Consider the following 21,593-nt stretch of genomic DNA (forward strand, 5'->3'; position numbering starts at 1 on the left):
AATAGGAACGCAAAAAAGACTATAAAATTATGATGAGGAAATGAAAGAGTTAAAGTTTTTCAATCAAGTGAATTTCAGGTTAAGGCAAAAAACAAATGTAAGAGTTTTATTGTCAGGCAAACTGTAGTTTAAATTTGTTTCATCCAATCATAGTGCGCGTCTTTTTTGGATACTTTTGCAACAGAAAGCTACTGCTCCGCAAACAGCAGTAGAAGGGAACACAACTCTCAGACTGTTGTGTAAACAACACATAGATTTATATGCTCAACGGGTTTTTCTACTTTTTGTTGGTTTAAAACAGGTGATATTGAATTCACAGTTTTACTTCTTATTTGTCTACCCTAATTTTGGTTAGGTGTAAAACTATCTGATAAAAAAAAGTTTACTGATCGTTTACTGTGATTTCTCTATAATCCAAGCTTCAGCTGGGTTTATTTCAACACAGTCTTACTTCGCTTATTTGCTTAAAACATTGTCTTGCATAATTGTTTGTTTAGTGTCAATTTTCAGCATACAAAATTCTGATGAAAAATTTTTTATTAATTTTTTGCCGTGATATATAAAAAATCCAAGCTTCAGCTGGGTTTAATTCCACCTGGGCTACTTTGCTTATTTGTTCAAAACATAGTTTCGCGTACTTGTTTGTTCATTGTCTGAAATTTTAAGCAGCGCTTAATTCTGTCTCACAATGTTTGTCTAGTGCTAAGATGAATCTTTAGTTAAAGTTTAATTAAGAACTGGTTTCAAGATGTTAACAAAATTACCATGATTAAACATTGTGAAAAGCAACAAATACTACATGTACAATGAGTTTAAAGAGTTTTGTTGTACTTTAGAGTCGCGATAACTTGATGACCTTCTTGACGGGGGCATAGCATTGGCTCAAAGGAGGTGTTTCATTGATACTGACATCATCAGAAAAATTGGCAAGCAACGGGAGGCTTTCCGGGGTTTTGGTTTCATCACATGGCGACTGATCAAAATTCCAAAAACCAGATATTTGCTCAACTTCTTCTAGCTGCCCCAATTGATTCTCCCAGATTTCAATGCAGTCATGATCATAGTCTGCAAAAATTTTTCTTGTTCGCTTTGCCAATTTTTTCATATCCTGCTTTTTTGTTTGAATGGGAGTAATACATCCATAATATCGATGAGCATATGGAGACTCTTCTTGTCGTAACAATTTTTTTGGCGTTTTTGTAAGTTGAAATAAATCGTTCTGTTTTGTGTATTCAAGTATTGGTTCAATGTAATTAACTGGAACAATAAAGCTGTTTTTTACGTGCCATAATTCTGTCTTGTCATCAAAGCTTTCCTGCACAAGGACAATATTTTTGAAGTTGTGACACATTAGCACAAGGGTTCGAGTGCCTCGCTCACTTGTCTTTGCAATTTCTAAATATTCAGCAGCCATATTGCAGATGATGGATAAACAATTGAGATGTTTTTTTTCCGATTTTACGGATTTAAACGGTAACAAAGCAAACAGTTTTCTTTCAAAGGAAATTTTTATAAAGACTTAACAGCAGAGTCTAGAACCAATTCTAGTAAGAACAGAACTGAAAAATTGTTTTTTATATGATATGGAACTGCACGGAAAAGCAGGTTCGAAGATGAGAGCAAATTCTAGAAGGTTAAGTAACAAAAGACTTGCAGTAATGTAATAAGATGCCAAAGAACTAAAGAATTTTCACAAAACTTATATTGAACAACAAGAAAGAACAATGGCGGATTAATTGAAAAATTGTTGCAGACGTTTTTGTTTATTTGACTTAGCCATTTCATCATTATTCCGTCATGTCTATAAATAGAATCATGTCATATTGAACTAAGTTGAATTGGGGTTCCCTTGGGAAATATAAATAGACTCGAGGAGGCGAGCTAATTTATCCATTGCTAATGAAAATTTGTCAGTTTTTAGATTTAAAGGTCGGGACTTGTAAAACTGTTTTCTGCTATGGCCTTTATAATGCTTGGCCCGGCGATGTTGCATTAGTGAATGGAAATTTTTAAATTGTCTTGGACAATTGTGACATTGAATGGGTCTTGATTCAGCAGGGTATATTTTTTCCGATCTTTTGAATTTCATATTTCGTATAAACATCAGAGCTGATATAGAGGAGTATAAATTTGTTTACACGCTAGGGTGGGTGGATTTGTTTGTTCAGCTGTGATCTTGTCTAGACATGTTTGCGTGGGGTTTGAAATTGTTCACATTCAAATAAACGGTAATGTAGTAGTCATTTATCATTTCAGTTTACTTTGATACAGTTTGTCTCAATATATGCAGCATTATGAGTGATGTTTTATCTAAGGATGCTGAGTACAGCGACTTTCATTTCGATCTCTCGCTCAATGAAAAACGGCTTGTTAGGGCTGCTGTTAAGACTAATCATACCACTGGCACCCAATTATCCTTGAAATTGTTCAAACGTGATAGTGAACAGGTCGATTGGGATTTCAATCAAAAAATTACACTTTCGGCGCGATTTCCGGTTGATATGTCAGAGCATTGAAAAACTAGAACAAATGCTTGATCAACCAGTTGGCTTGATCGATTCACTTCTAAAACCAGATTCAACTGATTACTCAAAACGTCCAGCAAAACGGGCCGGCAAAACACCGACTCAGCGCCAAAAGAAGATACCAAAAACGTCTGTAAAAGTCGATGAGGATTCGGAATAATTTCTATTATACCTTTTGCTTCCTGTCATTGTTTAAGCTTTCAACGTTTGTTCATTAGTTTTTTTTCTTTTTTGTTCGTTATGGTTGAGGCAATGTATGAGAACAGTCCTGAATATTTCAAGAAAATTCAAAAACATTTCAAGTACAATATTTGTGAGACGGAACCAAACTTGAAAGTACAACAATTGAAAATTATGCATATGGTTATCATTCATCTGCAACAGTTATCGAAGGTTGTACATTTGGCTCCAATCAGTATCATGTTATGTATGAATTTGGTTCGCAGGATGATAATATATTCGATTCTCTTTATGTACCTGCGGTGATACCGTGTCTCGTTAACTGTTTCAAATTACTTATTCAGCCTACGCAAAAAGACTTTGTTAAACGTGGTGCAATAATTTCACGACTACATGTTGCTGTTGAGTACCTTTCAAAATCAACCTCTTCCTCAGTTACCAAGAACCAGAAAAAACTTCCAGCACCCTTGAGTGAGGCTACAGCGAAATCTATTAGTACTTTGACGATCAACAAACGTTCTTCTACAGTCCCTGATGTAACTATGAAACGATTCTGTCAGCTTATGCTAGGTGAACACTCCTCAACTCTTTATCAGATAATGGACATTCTGCTTAGTGGCCAAGGGAGTTTTGTGCGAGAAACCTCAAACTCTTTCATAACCTTTCAATTTTGTAAAAATTGATATTCAAAAAAATGTTGTTTCAAAATTAAATTAACTTTTACTTCAGATGTTTTACGAAAGCTAGCAACTCTAATTCATTTACATCAGGTATAAATAGAAATTTCTCACTATAAAAATAATGAACAATATATATGCATTAGATAAAATTTTTTTGTGAGCAAACACACATTCATCGCACTTGAATCGGTTGGTTTGAACGTATTGTTTATGAATTGTTTGCATATGACGTCAGAGGCTGCGCTTATCTACGAGTTTTTTCCGACAAATTGCACACGTTTCAGCATTCATTGTGAACAGGATAAAGACAGAATAGGAACGCAAAAAAGACTCTAAAATTATGATGAGGAAATGAAAGAGTTAAAGTTTTTCAATCAAGTGAATTTCAGGTTAAGGCAAAAAACAAATGTAAGAGTTTTATTGTCGGGCAAACTGTAGTTTAAATTTGTTTCATCCAATCATAGTGCGCGTCTTTTTTGGATACTTTTGCAACAGAAAGCTACTGCTCCGCAAACAGCAGTAGAAGGGAACACAACTCTCAGACTGTTGTGTAAACAACACATAGATTTATATGCTCAACGGGTTTTTTTACTTTTTGTTGGTTTAAAACAGGTGATATTGAATTCACAGTTTTACTTCTTATTTGTCTACCCTAATTTTGGTTAGGTGTAAAACTATCTGATAAAAAAAAGTTTACTGATCGTTTACTGTGATTTCTCTATAATCCAAGCTTCAGCTGGGTTTATTTCAACACAGTCTTACTTCGCTTATTTGCTTAAAACATTGTCTTGCATAATTGTTTGTTTAGTGTCAGTTTTCAGCATACAAAATTCTGATGAAAAATTTTTTATTAATTTTTTGCCGTGATATATAAAAAATCCAAGCTTCAGCTGGGTTTAATTCCACCTGGGCTACTTTGCTTATTTGTTCAAAACATAGTTTCGCGTACTTGTTTGTTCATTGTCTGAAATTTTAAGCAGCGCTTAATTCTGTCTCACAATGTTTGTCTAGTGCTAAGATGAATCTTTAGTTAAAGTTTAATTAAGAACTGGTTTCAAGATGTTAACAAAATTACCATGATTAAACATTGTGAAAAGCAACAAATACTACATGTACAATGAGTTTAAAGAGTTTTGTTGTACTTTAGAGTCGCGATAACTTGATGACCTTCTTGACGGGGGCATAGCATTGGTCAAAGGAGGTGTTTCATTGATACTGACATCATCAGAAAAATTGGCAAGCAACGGGAGGCTTTCCGGGGTTTTGGTTTCATCACATGGCGACTGATCAAAATCCCAAAAACCAGATATTTGCTCAACTTCTAGCTGCCCCAATTGATTCTCCCAGATTTCAATGCAGTCAGGATCATAGTCTGCAAAAATTTTTCTTGTTCGCTTTGCCAATTTTTTCACATCCTGCTTTTTTGTTTGAATGGGAGTAATACATCCATAATATCGATGAGCATATGGAGAATCTTCTTGTCGTAACAATTTTTTTGGCGTTTTTGTAAGTTGAAATAAATCGTTCTGTTTTGTGTATTCAAGTATTGGTTCAATGTAATTAACTGGAACAATAAAGCTGTTTTTTACGTGCCATAATTCTGTCTTGTCATCAAAGCTCTCCTGCACAAGGACAATATTTTTGAAGTTGTGACACATTAAGGATGCTGAGTACAGCGACTTTCATTTCGATCTCTCGCTCAATGAAAAACGGCTTGTTAGGGCTGCTGTTAAGACTTATCATACCACTGGAACCTACTTATCCTTGAAATTGTTCAAACGTGATAGTGAACAGGTCGATTGGGATTTCAATCAAAAAATTACACTTTCGGCGCGATTTCCGGTTGATATGTCAGAACATTGAAAAACTAGAACAAATGCTTGATCAACCAGTTGGCTTGATCGATTCACTTCTAAAACCAGATTCAACTGATTACTCAAAACGTCCAGCAAAACGGGCCGGCAAAACACCGACTCAGCGCCAAAAGAAGATACCAAAAACGTCTGTAAAAGTCGATGGGGATTCGGAATAATTTCTATTATACCTTTTGCTTCCTGTCATTGTTTATGCTTTCAACGTTTAATCATTAGTTTTTTCTTTTTTGTTTGTTATGGTTGAGGCAATGTATGAGAACAGTCCTGAATATTTCAAGAAAATTCAAAAACGTTTCAAGTACAATATTTGTGAGACGGAACCAAAACTTGAAAGTACAACAATTGAAAATTACGCATATGGTTATCATTCATCTGCAACAGTTATCGAAGGTTGTACATTTGGCTCCAATCAGTATCATGTTATGTATGAATTTGGTTCGCAGGATGATAATATATTCGATTCTCTTTATGTACCTGCGGTGATACCGTGTCTCGTTAACTGTTTCAAATTACTTATTCAGCCTACGCAAAAAGACTTTGTTAAACGTGGTGCAATAATTTCACGACTACATGTTGCTGTTGAGTACCTTTCAAAATCAACCTCTTCTTCAGTTACCAAGAACCAGAAAAAACTTCCAGCACCCTTGAGTGAGGCTACAGCGAAATCTATTAGTACTTTGACGATCAACAAACGTTCTTCTACAGTCCCTGATGTAACTATGAAACGATTCTGTCAGCTTATGCTAGGTGAACACTCCTCAACTCTTTATCAGATAATGGACATTCTGCTTAGTGGCCAAGGGAGTTTTGTGCGAGAAACCTCAAACTCTTTCATAACCTTTCAATTTTGTAAAAATTGATATTCAAAAAAATGTTGTTGTTTCAAAATTAAATTAACTTTTACTTCAGATGTTTTACGAAAGCTAGCAACTCTAATTCATTTACATCAGGTATAAATAGAAATTTCTCACTATAAAAATAATGAACAATATATATGCATTAGATAAAATTTTTTTGTGAGCAAACACACATTCATCGCACTCGAATCGGTTGGTTTGAACGTATTGTTTATGAATTGTTTGCATATGACGTCAGAGGCTGCGCTTATCTACGAGTTTTTTCCGACAAATTGCACACGTTTCAGCGTTCATTGTGAACAGGATAAAGACAGAATAGGAACGCAAAAAAGACTATAAAATTATGATGAGGAAATGAAAGAGTTAAAGTTTTTCAATCAAGTGAATTTCAGGTTAAGGCAAAAAACAAATGTAAGAGATTTATTGTCGGGCAAACTGTAGTTTAAATTTGTTTCATCCAATCATAGTGCGCGTCTTTTTTGGATACTTTTGCAACTGAAAGCTACTGCTCCGCAAACAGCAGTAGAAGGGAACACAACTCTCAGACTGTTGTGTAAACAACACATAGATTTATATGCTCAACGGGTTTTTCTACTTTTTGTTGGTTTAAAACAGGTGATATTGAATTCACAGTTTTACTTCTTATTTGTCTACCCTAATTTTGGTTAGGTGTAAAACTATCTGATAAAAAAAGTTTATTGATCGTTTACTGTGATTTCTCTATAATCCAAGCTTCAGCTGGGTTTATTTCAACCCAGTCTTACTTCGCTTATTTGCTTAAAACATTGTCTTGCATAATTGTTTGTTTACTGCCAGTTTTCAGCATACAAAATTCTGATGAAAAATTGTTTATTAATTTTTTGCCGTGATATATAAAAAATCCAAGCTTCAGCTGGGTTTAATTCAACCTAGGCTACTTTGCTTATTTGTTCAAAACATTGTTTCGCGTACTTGTTTGTTCATTGTCTGAAATTTTAAGCAGCGCTTAATTCTGTCTCACAATGTTTGTCTAGTGCTAAGATGAATCTTTAGTTAAAGTTTAATTAAGAACTGGTTTCAAGATGTTAACAAAATTACCATGATTAAACATTGTGAAAAGCAACAAATACTACATGTACAATGAGTTTAAAGAGTTTTGTTGTACTTTAGAGTCGCGATAACTTGATGACCTTCTTGACGGGGGCATAGCATTGGCTCAAAGGAGGTGTTTCATTGATACTGACATCATCAGAAAAATTGGCAAGCAACGGGAGGCTTTCCGGGGTTTTGGTTTCATCACATGGCGACTGATCAAAATCCCAAAAACCAGATATTTGCTCAACTTATTCTAGCTGCCCCAATTGATTCTCCCAGATTTCAATGCAGTCATGATCATAGTCTGCAAAAATTTTTCTTGTTCGCTTTGCCAATTTTTTCACATCCTGCTTTTTTGTTTGAATGGGAGTAATACATCCATAATATCGATGAGCATATGGAGACTCTTCTTGTCGTAACAATTTTTTTGGCGTTTTTGTAAGTTGAAATAAATCGTTCTGTTTTGTGTATTCAAGTATTGGTTCAATGTAATTAACAGGAACAATAAAGCTGTTTTTTACGTGCCATAATTCTGTCTTGTCATCAAAGCTTTCCTGCACAAGGCCAATATTTTTGAAGTTGTGACACATTAGCACAAGGGTTCGAGTGCCTCGCTCACTTGTCTTTGCAATTTCTAAATATTCAGCAGCCATATTGCAGATGATGGATAAACAATTGAGATGTTTTTGTTCCGATTTTACGGATTTAAACGGTAACAAAGCAAACAGTTTTCTTTCAAAGGAAATTTTTATAAAGACTTAACAGCAGAGTCTAGAACCAATTCTAGTAAGAACAGAACTGAAAAATTGTTTTTTATATGATATGGAACTGCACGGAAACGCAGGTTCGAAGATGAAAGCAAATTCTAGAAGGTTAAGTAACAAAAGACTTGCAGTAATGTAATAAGATGCCAAAGAACTAAAGAATTTTCACAAAACTTATATTGAACAACAAGAAAGAACAATGGCGGATTAATTGAAAAATTGTTGCAGACGTTTTTGTTTATTTGACTTAGCCATTTCATCATTATTCCGTCATGTCTATAAATAGAATTATGTCATATTGAACTAAATTGAATTGGGGTTCCCTTGGGAAATATAAATAGACTCGAGGAGGCGAGCTAATTTATCCATTGCTAATGAAAATTTGTCAGTTTTTAGATTTAAAGGTCGGGACTTGTAAAACTGTTTTCTGCTATGGCCTTTATAATGCTTGGCCCGGCGATGTTGCATTAGTGAATGGAAATTTTTAAATTGTCTTGGACAATTGTGACATTGAATGGGTCTTGATTCAGCAGGGTATATTTTTTCCGATCTTTTGAATTTCATATTTCGTATAAACATCAGAGCTGATATAGAGGAGTATAAATTTGTTTACACGCTAGGGTGGGTGGATTTGTTTGTTCAGCTGTGATCTTGTCTAGACATGTTTGCGTGGGGTTTGAAATTGTTCACATTCAAATAAACGGTAATGTAGTAGTCATTTATCATTTCAGTTTACTTTGATACAGTTTGTCTCAATATATGCAGCATTATGAGTGATGTTTTATCTAAGGATGCTGAGTACAGCGACTTTCATTTCGATCTCTCGCTCAATGAAAAACGGCTTGTTAGGGCTGCTGTTAAGACTTATCATACCACTGGCACCTACTTATCCTTGAAATTGTTCAAACGTGATAGTGAACAGGTCGATTGGGATTTCAATCAAAAAATTACACTTTCGGCGCGATTTCCGGTTGATATGTCAGAGCATTGAAAAACTAGAACAAATGCTTGATCAACCAGTTGGCTTGATCGATTCACTTCTAAAACCAGATTCAACTGATTACTCAAAACGTCCAGCAAAACGGGCCGGCAAAACACCGACTCAGCGCCAAAAGAAGATACCAAAAACGTCTGTAAAAGTCGATGAGGATTCGGAATAATTTCTATTATACCTTTTGCTTCCTGTCATTGTTTAAGCTTTCAACGTTTGTTCATTAGTTTTTTTTCTTTTTTGTTCGTTATGGTTGAGGCAATGTATGAGAACAGTCCTGAATATTTCAAGAAAATTCAAAAACATTTCAAGTACAATATTTGTGAGACGGAACCAAACTTGAAAGTACAACAATTGAAAATTATGCATATGGTTATCATTCATCTGCAACAGTTATCGAAGGTTGTACATTTGGCTCCAATCAGTATCATGTTATGTATGAATTTGGTTCGCAGGATGATAATATATTCGATTCTCTTTATGTACCTGCGGTGATACCGTGTCTCGTTAACTGTTTCAAATTACTTATTCAGCCTACGCAAAAAGACTTTGTTAAACGTGGTGCAATAATTTCACGACTACATGTTGCTGTTGAGTACCTTTCAAAATCAACCTCTTCTTCAGTTACCAAGAACCAGAAAAAACTTCCAGCACCCTTGAGTGAGGCTACAGCGAAATCTATTAGTACTTTGACGATCACCAAACGTTCTTCTACAGTCCCTGATGTAACTATGAAACGATGTCAGCTTATGCTAGGTGAACACTCCTCAACTCTTTATCAGATAATGGATATTCTGCTTAGTGGCCAAGGGAGTTTTGTGCGAGAAACCTCAAACTCTTTCATAACCTTTCAATTTTGTAAAAATTGATTCAAAAAAATGTTGTTGTTTCAAAATTAAATTAACTTTTACTTCATATGTTTTACGAAAGCTAGCAACTCTAATTCATTTACATCAGGTATAAATAGAAATTTCTCACTTTAAAAATAATGAACAATATATATGCAAAATAAACCACAAAGCTGGGAGTCTGAGGATTGCAATGGAGACTGAATGTCTCTTCTATGTTCCATGATATCCATCATTATCTCCAAGTCTTCACACTGTTGTAAACGGTTGACAATATCCTTGTAGGTATTCAAGGGTAGAGCCAATGGATCTGCAAAATATATTATTGGGTATGCATATCGTTTAGCTAGCACTACCCAGTGGGTAAGAATAGAGTTGGATCGTGATGCATTAACAATAATAAATGTGTTGGTCTGCAAGTTCAGAGGATAATTGTCAGCGGCATAAACCCCTCTGAATTTGAGGTGTTTACACTTTTGCACTTGATGATGAATTTGGTCTTCGTCTATTAGTATGTGATCATGGGAAGAGCGTTTTTGGATGCGTTTCTTGCAGAGTCAATGTAGATCATAGATGCTTTTTGCCCAAGAAAAAATGTTTCAACGTTATGAGCTAACGCTGCATTAAACTTGAGTTCGACAGACAATGATGAATTTGTGAGCTCTGGATGAATAAAGTCATGAGTTGCCTCTTGGGTGCTGGTCAGATCAAATACCATTATATAATGGTTTGCGAACTCACTTAGAGGAATTCCGTGGCCATTTTCTACATAAGCTAATGCACTCATTGAATTGTAGTACAACCTCTTGTTGTCAGTTGTTGACATTGGAGTTCCGGCCGTGGCAAAACCATTTCGATAAATTGTTATCTCTCTTAAACCAAATTTTTGATAATGGAATGGATTAGCGGTGTTGGTACCGATGAATGCTGTACCAACGCATAATGCAACAATGACTCTTCTGATTGGCTCTTTAGTGAAAATATCCTCATGTTTCCAGCTTTGTTGGCCTGTTGTAGCCAAGAATGTTTTGGTAATTACTTCATTGTATCGGTAAATTGCCGTAGTTTTCAATAATGTCTTCTCAATTGCACCTACAACATTATCTGACACCGTCATCTTCCTCATAAATAAATTAGCCTCCTCTATTTTGACCTTGTAGTGTTTCGCTGGGTCCTCGCTGATGACGGCAAAGTCATCTTGCGATCTTCTCATTGAAATGCGTAACGTAACTCCAGTAACCAAATGTTTCTCACACGAAAAGAAATCAACCGCCAACCTTCCATATAACGTTATACGTGCGGATTGTCGCACTGTTCTTTTTCTTATATCTGATATTGCTGCTGGAATAGTGCCACGGTTTTCCTCATACTCGTAACCCTGACATTTTAGCCAGGTTTTTTTTTGCGTCTGTACCGTGAGAGAATTCAGTTTCTATGAAACTTTTGTCTGCATAGTGTCCATTAGCTGTTGAAATTTTGATACCATTTGCAGAAATAGTACAGTCGGCGAAAAGTGAATAAAGGATATTATTAGCAAAATATGGAAGATCACTGGCATTAGCGTCACCAGCTGTGTAGCGCAAATCCGTTCCATCTGTTTGAAGTATTCGACACTTGATCTCCAGGTAAATTTTTTACAAGTCAATAAAATTGTTGCGATCACCAACAACTTCAAATTCCAATGATGATCCTGAGGGCGAATAAAGCGGTCCTGTTTTTTGCTCGAATGATTGATCAAATGTTACCAGCAAAGGTGGTTTTTCAAATAAGTCTAAAGAACTGTGAGTGGCTTCAGACGGTATTACAATATTAGTTCGCATTTTTCAATTGCGAGAAAAAATCCAGACGACTCCTTTTTGGACGGGGTTTTTGAGAAATGAATCTTCTGGTTGAGATTTTTCGTTTTTGGTTTGAGCGAGGTCTCGTGTATTGTTGTCTTTTTCGTCTAATTATTTTACGACCTGATGCAATACGTGATTGAAGAGATCCAACTATTTGTTTGCGAGCTGTTTTGGCTACTGTACTTTTCAGTGCTTGTTTTGCTGACATTCTTTTGGTTGCAACTTCTACTAACTCCGGTGCTCCTTGAACCAATAAATCACGACCAATCTTTTTCGCTGCGGGCCAGAGAAATTTGCGTGCTAATGGCAGAGCAACTCTTCCAATACCTGCAGCATGGGCTCCAAAACCGCTGCCTCTTTGTCTGTAGTGTCCGGAAAAATGCGGCATTGATTGAGATGCTTGATTGCTGTAGTATGCTTCCATATCAAATAATATTTTGAAATTTTAAACTGACTTTAACTTTTCCGGTTCCAGTAAAAGGAATTAGCTTTCCAGTTTCGTTTCTCAACTCTACCTGGATGTTCTGAATGTTGTTTGATAACATTGGCTTGTAATCCAAATTTGTGTTATTTGTGTAGGACTTGTGGTGTATGGGTGTCACTGTGTTTATGCTACCGTTTCTCAAACGTCTTTCAGACTTAATGATTTTTATTACCGGAGCTCTCACATCACCAACGTTCTGATGTTCAATTATATCAATGTATACAAATATTAACTGTGATCCACAAGTGATATCAACTGGAAAATCTCCAACATGTCGGTTCAAAGAGTTGCCTGCATTTTCTGACTTGTAACCAATATGAATAAAACCATGATGTGAAATATCTTTCGTTCCTTTAAAACCAAGAATACTGGGGACTTCTTCATCTTCAAATGACAAACCTTCGTTAGGTCCAAATTTCAAAACTAACTTTTGCGTTACAGTGTCAAAATCATAGTCAAACTGTTTCAATTGAGCGATTCGAAAAATTTCTTCCAGAAGCTCTTCTGAACTGTTGTATATACCTTTGCGAATTCTTCGAAGTTGTCCGGTGCGGTTATGTGAAGCATCAAGTTCAGCGCCAGAACTGACATAAGCAACTATTTCGGCTGAGTTTACATTATTGATGTTTGATGGAAATGATATTGAAGCAAGGGCAACTTGCCAATCTCCATCTAACTGTAATGGTTGGGCGAGTTGATTTCGAAACTTGGCCATAGTATTATTGGTAAAAATTCCCATTGATGCATTTGATATCAAATCAATAGTAAATTCTCTATGAATACTCATGTTTAGTCTTTGACAGGAAGGATGTTCACTTGGACTAATTCTGGTTCATAAAATTTACCTTCAATTATAACGTTATTTGCGTCTATAAGGTTGTATGTTGGTGGACTGAGGGTGGCAACCTTGAATACTGTGAAGACTTCGTCTGTGTAATTTTGTCTATAACCTTTCCTAAATATTTCGTCTGGCTTTGCAATCCGAACCAGGTCTCCTTCTTCGTATTTTGGCTTGTACTTTTTTGTGCTGATTGCTAGGGATATTAGAAACGGTTCATTAGTAACTGTTTATAGTATTTACAAACTGGGGTAACTCCTTAATATAAGTCCAAGTCCAATTTTCCTCCAAGTATATGTGAATAATGTTTTTGAGCGACCGAATATTCCTCTCAGCAAATGCCGACTTGGTTTCGTTTTCGGTTGTATATAAATGAATCTCCTTCTTTTCACAAAATTTTTTGAATTCACCTTTAAACTCGGATCCCTTGTCTGTCCAAACCCTTTCTGGTTTTTTCTGTTTGATCATTTTTTTGAACGCTTCAACAGCGTCTTTTGCATATAAAGCCTTCATTGGTTGCACTCGTAGGTATCGCGATAAAACATCAACAGCCACCAGCAAATAATTTCCTCCATTGTTGTGTTGGGCAACTTTATCCATATACGCCACATCGACAGACCAGATTTCGTTTATTCTGTATGCAACAGCTTTTAGTCTCGGAAAAGTTTTTCTGAATTGCTTGTATTTTGTGTATGGGGCTTTCGACTGAAGGTATTGAACCACTTTGGATCTTGGTAAACCGCTGGTTTTCTTCAAATTAGCAATGCTACCAAAAGCTGCACTACCTTTTGTGTATAATTTGTTCAGTTGTTTAACGTGAGAGGAAGTAATTTGCCCACGAGCTAGACGGTTGGATTTCGTCTTTTGCATCTTCAAAGCTTCCTTCATCGTCGCCAGAAGCTTTTGATTCTTCTGTTCTCGAGACTCCTGATTCTTCGTTTTCTGGTTCATCCTCAAACAACTGTAACTTTCGTTAGGTGATAAGGCAAGAAATTTTTCTGCGTAAGTATTACAAGTTAGTTGTGAACTGATATCTAGAAAGGTCAGCACTTTGTAATGTTCGATTGAAAGCTTAGATGTGGTTTGTTGTAGATCGTAAAGAAAATCTGCGACAAGACTTCCCGTGCTTGACTTATTAACCATTAGTCTTGATGATTGATCCAACCATAGAGTTTCTGACTCTTCTATTTTTTCCAATATTATGCTCGCTTTTTCAAACTTTTTTCTGTCAAGGTGTTTAATATCTCTCAAAACTCGCTCCCTGATTTCAGTTGAAAATGTTGTGATATCAATTTTGACATCTCTAGTCTCATTCAACTCATCTTTGACATTCTCCAAATTAATATCTGTCTGCTGTTGCGTGTCTTGTTGTGTGGTAGAAGGTGCTGGTGGAGACTTGCTTCGTTGCAACAGTGATATTTGTTTTGCTTTCTCTCGGACATTTTTATTGCTGAGAAGTTGAGCAATTTGAGGTTGTTCATTCGCATACATTTGGCGAGGAATTAGCACAAACTCTTCAGTGTGCATTTTGCTCCAGAAAAGCAATACAAGGTAACGCAATGAGTTTAATTAGAGGGATTCCAGAATCTGATCAAAAAATTTTGATTCTCTCACTTTTTTCAATTCGCCTGTCTTCAAGTTTACGGAGAAGTTTCTCGAATTTTTTAAATTCAACTTGATGTAATGTTTTTAATCGCCCTGATGTAATGTTTTTATTTGAGCTGTGTTCTCATTCCTGTTATTTGCCCATTGCTTGAGCATAAGCAAATGTTTCTTTTTCATTTGTAATTGTTGTAATGACTGCCTCAGGGGACGAAATGTAAAAAATAGAAGGATCCGATCCAATAAGTTGCGATGAAAAGCGTAAACCCTGGCTGGTTTTTGGGTCGAGATCAACCATCAAATGTCCAAAGGGCTCTGCAGTTGCTAGTTTGTATGCTTCTTTTATCAGTTGGAGACAATTCAACTGTTTTCCAAGATACTCAAGTTGTTGAATATCACGAAGCGACTTGAATAGTATTATGTGTGTTGTATTCAGATCAATAGTTCCGGACCATTTGCTTTGATGGAACAAATTATGCTTGATGTATATAACATGTAGTTTCCGATGACGTCCTGAGGTGGCTATTTTTACAAATTCGTTGAAGATTTCTTCACATGAATCGTCATAGATAAGCAGACAGTGCGATAAGTTTTTTGTTATACCAAAGCCTGAGTATTTTAGAAACTCAATCCCTGGTATAACTCGTTGCATATCTTTGAAAAGCGGTTGCAACTCTTTGTAGAAATAATAAATTTTCTCAAAACGTGGATAAAATGTCGAAACTTTTAGCATTCGAAACAAGAGTTCTGTTTTACCACAGCCACTTGGTCCTACAATTGACATGAATATCCTGTCATGTGTAAGAATAACTTTGTTCATAGTTTTGGATTAGGTAAAATGTAACCAACTAAACACGATAAGAGAGCAATCCAAAATGATTTCTCTTCACAGCTTTCTGATAATAGAAAGAGCATAGAGAAGCAAAGAATGATCATTAAGACAATGATACTCACTTTAACAAAAAATATTACTTCGCACCCTGGCACTGTGGAATTTGAACAACAACGCCATGGGGGCCTCTCCTTTTTGTTTACATCAAAGACTAAATTGCTGATACCGGCGTCAGCCTCGTCTCTTTGATTCATTGGAGAAAAAAACTAATTGAAAAGTGAATTGAAAAAAGAATGATATAGAATGTTAAATTTTTCAATTATTCACTGCGCAACTGTTTCATGTACCAGAAATCAAACAAATTGAAACCTTTAATATGACTTTTTATTTCTAGTTTATAACAGTTGATGAGTCAATTTCTTTGAACGATGGTTGACTGAAGACTTTTTCAACTTCGGGGTGTTCCAAGACATATAACCGCAGCTCATTCGGCATCTCTTTTAGTGATAGCTCACGTTCTGGTTGTGTTGTCTTCAATCTAAATTGAGGAACTTTTCTGTCCGCCCATTGCTTCCAACGTGGGATTCGCTGCTCTTTGGGGGACTGCATAGGCTTCTGGTTTGCTTTGATCATAGCCATAATTGAACTGATTCCGATGTTCTCGAGCTCTCTGCTTATTTTTTACGTACAGTTGGAAGTGATAGAAATTATCTATCACGGGCAGAAAAGCTCTAAAGCTGTCTAGCTCGTCGGGAGAAAGAGTAATGGTTGCAAAATAACGTTTTGCTGCTGTGCTATAAAGCGAATTGTAACGAGGTTGTTGTGCAGCGTTTGGCTTATTGTTGAGATAGTTCGCTCGGTTCTGGTGATCACTTGGAAAATTACTGTGTTGGTGGAGAGTGATCCTGAACTCTGTTGAATATTACAATAGGTTGATCAAGTGGAGTCAAGCAAGTGAATAACTTCAAGTTGTCTGACAGATAGGTTGTTAAAGTTGACGTGTCTTCTCTGTGCATCACTTTGTGTCCACTGTGAGAGTATTCGTGCTTTACGTTCTGCGCAGTGATTTGAGAATTGATCCTTTGTTGAACGAAAATTTGAATGAAGATAACAGGAGGGAACTTGTTCTTCTGATCTTATCTCTGAGATTCGGGGACAATTTAGATCTTCCAGATTATAAACAGTTTTAAGTAAAAGCTTACTGAGGAGCTCACAATTTTCAATGCCTTTGGCAAAAAAAATTTTCCGGGTGAATCGGAAACTGAAACTCAGACAGATTGTTTTCAAATCACAGTAAGGTATATCACCTTCGTCCCAATCAAGACCGTGTAGGTTATTGGTCAGCCAAATAACAGTTTGTCAATCGTGTGCGGGTAAATCAGCGAATTTAAGTGGGGGTTTGAAAAATATTGTATCGTTGTAATTGGAACACAAACTGAGCTCTTTTATAATGAATCCAAGTGACTTGAGTTTGAAACCTTCGAGATCGAGGACAATTATATTTGTGGTTTTGCTGCCAAAATTCTCTAGCATTCCAATTCACGAAACAAATGTGAATGAAAAATTTTCACTGATAGAATGAACAATATTCCTGTCAAGTGGCCAAAAAGCCAATTGTTTACTGGTTAGTAACGGAAAGCGTAAACATATCCAGGGCCTTTATTTCTGCATTCTTTTATAAATCCAGCGGCGTCATGCAATGCAGCATGAAGTCGTAGCACTTTGCTTCGTTTCAGTAAAGGATCTAGTCTTGAATTATCAATTCCAATGAAACCACCATAGGGTCTGAATTTAAGTGCTATTTCTCCGTCAACTTCTAGATCTAACAAAGAACAAGCAGCCACGAAATATAACTGTCGATAGGATATGTGCGTATAATTTATGTTACCTCTCAGTGATAAAACTTTTTCGTGAATGAGCTTGATGTCTTTTGTTCCTATTGTGTTCATTATTTACTGTTTACTGAACGTGAGCGTTTAGAGTTTTTGTTTATAATTCTTTCAATTCTGATTGGTCGTCAACTCGAATGTTAAATCCAGCACTGCGATTGGTCAAATTATTGTATGTATGTTTTTATGTATGTATGTATGTATTGTATATATGTATGTATTGTATATATGTATGTATTGTAAATATGTATACCATGTATGCATGTATTGTATGTATGTATATATTTATGTATGTATGTATGTATGTATGTATGTATGTATGTATTGTATATATGTATGTATTGTCTATATGTATGTATGTATATATGTATACCATGTATGCATGTATTGTATGTATGTATGTATGTATGTATGTATGTATGTATGTATGTATGTATGTATGTTTGTATGTATGTATGTATGTATGTATGTATGTATGTATTTATGTATGTATGTATGTACGTATGTGTGTATATATGTATGTATGTATGTATGTTTGTATGTAAGTATGTATGTGTGTATGTATGTATGTATAAATGTATGTATGTATGTATGTATATATACATGCATGCATATATACATACATACATACATACATACATACATACATACATATATACATACATAAATATATACATACATACAGTACATGCATACATGGTATACATATTTACAATACATACATATATACAAAACATACATATATACAATACATACATACAAACATAAAAACATACATACATACGTACATACATACATATACACACACATACATACATACATACATATATACACACATACATACATACATACATACATACATACATACATACATACATAAATACATACAGACATACATACATATATACATGCATAAATACATACATACATACAATACATGCATGGTATACAATATGGTATACATGGTATACAATGGTATACATATATACAATACATACATATAGACAATACATACATATATACAATACATACATACATACATACATACATACATACATACATACATACATAAATATATACATACATACAATACATGCATACATGGTATACATATTTACAATACATATATATATACAATACATACATATATACAATACATACATACATACATAAAAACATACATACATACATATATCCACACATACATACATACATACACACATACATACATACATACATATATAAATACATACATAAATACATACATACATACATACATATATACATGCATAAAAACATACATACATACAATACATGCATACATACACACACACATAGATATGTGTGCAAAAAAACCTTCCATTTTTGGTCAAAAACAGGAAAGACACTTCGCATTGTGTTCGAAAAGGAAGTGTCCCATCCCGTTGTAATTTTACAGAAAAAATTACGTTGCAGAAAATGTCCCAAAAGTGTCCCCCCTAGGGGGAACACTTTATGCATTCCAATCTTAATACATAGTGTCCCCCCCCCCGTTGGGACCCCTGTCAGCTTTTTATACTACTCTTAAGAGAAAAAAGTAAAAATTACAAAATTGAATTGTAGTATAAAATTGTGCTATCAAAATTGTGCACAAAATTGTTTCATGTGCTATCAAACCTTTAATTGTTTTCAAGTAGTAACAATAACCCTACAACCAACAAAAATTAAACAAATGAATATGTAATAACACTCTGAAAGTGAAAACTAAAAACTGCTGAAGCCGCAATATTTCAACCGCTTAGCAAAAAATCTTTCACACCTACTTTTCTCGCTTTCTCAAAAACGCAGCGTGAACTGAAAATTACTCTCTCTTCCTCTTCTCTCTGCTCTTCAGTTCGCTGACCCAAACAATTGGTTTTGACGTGCGGCATTGACTTTTACATCCAGTTTAAAATACACTCCAAAATTATCGATCCAAAAAAGACGCTCCACTAATACTCCTCTTCGAGTCGTGAGAAGACAGCACACCAATACAGTTCAAATTCTTTGAAATGAAAAAATCAAGAGCACCGAGAAAGAGCTCCCCTCAGCATACAGCTGAAAAAAACAGCCAAAATTAGGCTGACTAAAACTCACTTCATAACCAGGCAGTTTAGGAAGTACAATTTCATTTTGCGATTACTTTTGTCAATGAGTGTAAAAACAAGTCAAATCAATTTGAACCTATGTGACGAACAGGTTCCATAAAGTACTCGGCTTCAAAGGTGCCACACTAAACATCAACTCCCAGCAAAATTTCCCCTCATGTGAAAAGATTCGAGTCTAACAAAACCATAATATCACACACTCAAGCATAGAGAGTGCATGTGTTAACTAACTGCAGTGGAGGCGAGGAGGTGAAGACAGACAACAATGACAGCCCAGGTATGGTTCTTCAACTGGACAGCCTCGAAGAAGACTACATTCCAGCTGCAGTGTAGCAGAGTGAAGAACATACACAGTGCACCTGTTAATACGTAACAAATAGAAATATTGTACAGGGATTGCAACAAGATAACTGCAATAGCTTTGTACACCTGAGTCTTAAAATAACAATAAATTAAACCTAAGAAATCAAACTTACGTCTTTACTAGATTTGCCTTGTTTCTCTTAACCTCTTAAAAAAGAACACTTCCATTCTGTAGAACGCACAGTTTTACCTTATAGTGGACTCAAGCAGATCATGGGACATGCATCTGACAACGAGTTGTCAGCAGACCACTCAAAACTTTAGAGTGATTGGTGGTCTGAGTTGAGAGAAAAAATTTTAATGTCAAAAAATTTCAAACGACTATTTTGAGAACGGATGCACATATTTGAGATTTCACCTCCTTACAGATGCGTCAAGAAGCAATGTGCATTGTGGCATATATGCAAGAGGAAACAACCTTAAAACTGACCTATGTAATAGGGAAATGTGTAGCACCTATCAGACACATGACCATACAGAAGTTAGAAATGCAAACCCCAGTTTACGGAGTTCGTCTCAGAAAGCAGATACTAAACGAGCAAGATGTCAAAATGGGCAAAATCTATCATTGAACCGACTCATCAACGGTCCTACGGTGGCTACCAGCAGCGCACAAGAAACAACAAGTGTTCGTTGCCAACAGATCAGCGGAAATACTGGAAAACTCAACAATGGAGACACGTCAAAGGTGTCGAAAACCCTGCCGACATAGCAACTTGAGGAAAGTCCATTGAAAGACTCCGAAAGTGTGTGGTTAAACGGGCCGGCATGGCTACAAAAGGCCAAAGAAGTAGTGGAGAAAACGGGGGCTCTATCCTTCAGTAAATTTGGCCCATTTCTCCATACGCTAACAGCATATGTCGAAATGGACCAAATGGTACTGCTAACTGGAGTCTCTGTTTTATCCACTACTCTATACTCCCTAAAAATCTAAGCAAAAATAAAACCTCATAACCCGCATGATCCGCACACCCGCATGAAACCCTACCTAAAACCATGCGCATTGTGCGGGTTATGCGTATTACTTAGATTTTAAAAAAAATTATCTATGAAATATTTTTGCTAATCTATGAAATAGTTTTGCTAATCTATTTCCATTTAGCTATCTATATCTATACCTTTGATTAAAAATTTGGAAAAAGCTTTGTCAAAAAAATTATAATTATATTTATCTATGAAATAGCTTTGCTAATCTATGAAATAGCTTTGCTAAAATATTTATAATAATTATATCTATCTATGAAATAGCTTTGCTAATCTATGAAATAGCTTTCCGAAACTATTCTTCTAATAATGTATCTATATCTATACCTTTGGCTATTAATTGGGAAACCATAAGATAATATTTATAATACCTGGGTTCATCGGGCTTATCTTCGAAGAAGCTACATTTATCTTCAAAAACTAAAGTAGAATTAGATTTATCTTCGAAGAAGTTAAACTTATCTATTAAATTAGACTTAAGAAATTCGCTAACAGGTTTTATTTTATTAACAGAATAAACACCTCTAGGTAATACTATTTCTTTATGAAATCTTTTTATATGACCCTTTAACCCACTAATGCTAATAACAGAAGAACAATATTCGCACTTAACCTAACTTGAATTACATTCTTTACATATTGATTTCTTTTTTTTATCAAAACATGTTATTTGTTTTACAACCTTACATTTATTACAAATTTTATTTGTTAAATCAAAGTTGATTTTGGGGTTAGTAAAACTATATGCGGGATTGGGCTTATAACTAAAGCCAGACTTAAATCCAGACTTCCCAGAACTAGAACCGTTTGTTTTAATCTGAAGCAGTTCTACTGATCTGTG

General features: G+C 35.3%; 1 protein-coding gene across 2 annotated transcripts in view; it reads right to left on the reverse strand.

The window, feature by feature from the left end:
• The window catches only part of LOC142341701 (gamma-secretase subunit Aph-1-like), a 288,252-nt gene that overhangs the window by 37,700 nt on the left and 228,959 nt on the right, over positions 1-21,593 (reverse strand). For both annotated transcript variants that reach the window (XM_075392855.1, XM_075392854.1), the window contains exon 5: positions 19,637-19,764. In XM_075392855.1, coding sequence (XP_075248970.1) covers positions 19,637-19,764 — 128 coding nt within the window. The remainder of the gene's footprint in view (positions 1-19,636; positions 19,765-21,593) is intronic.

The sequence above is a fragment of the Convolutriloba macropyga genome, chromosome 6, assembly GCF_964194025.1.
Source record: "Convolutriloba macropyga chromosome 6, txConMacr16.3, whole genome shotgun sequence".
Taxonomy (NCBI): Eukaryota; Metazoa; Xenacoelomorpha; order Acoela; family Convolutidae; genus Convolutriloba; species Convolutriloba macropyga.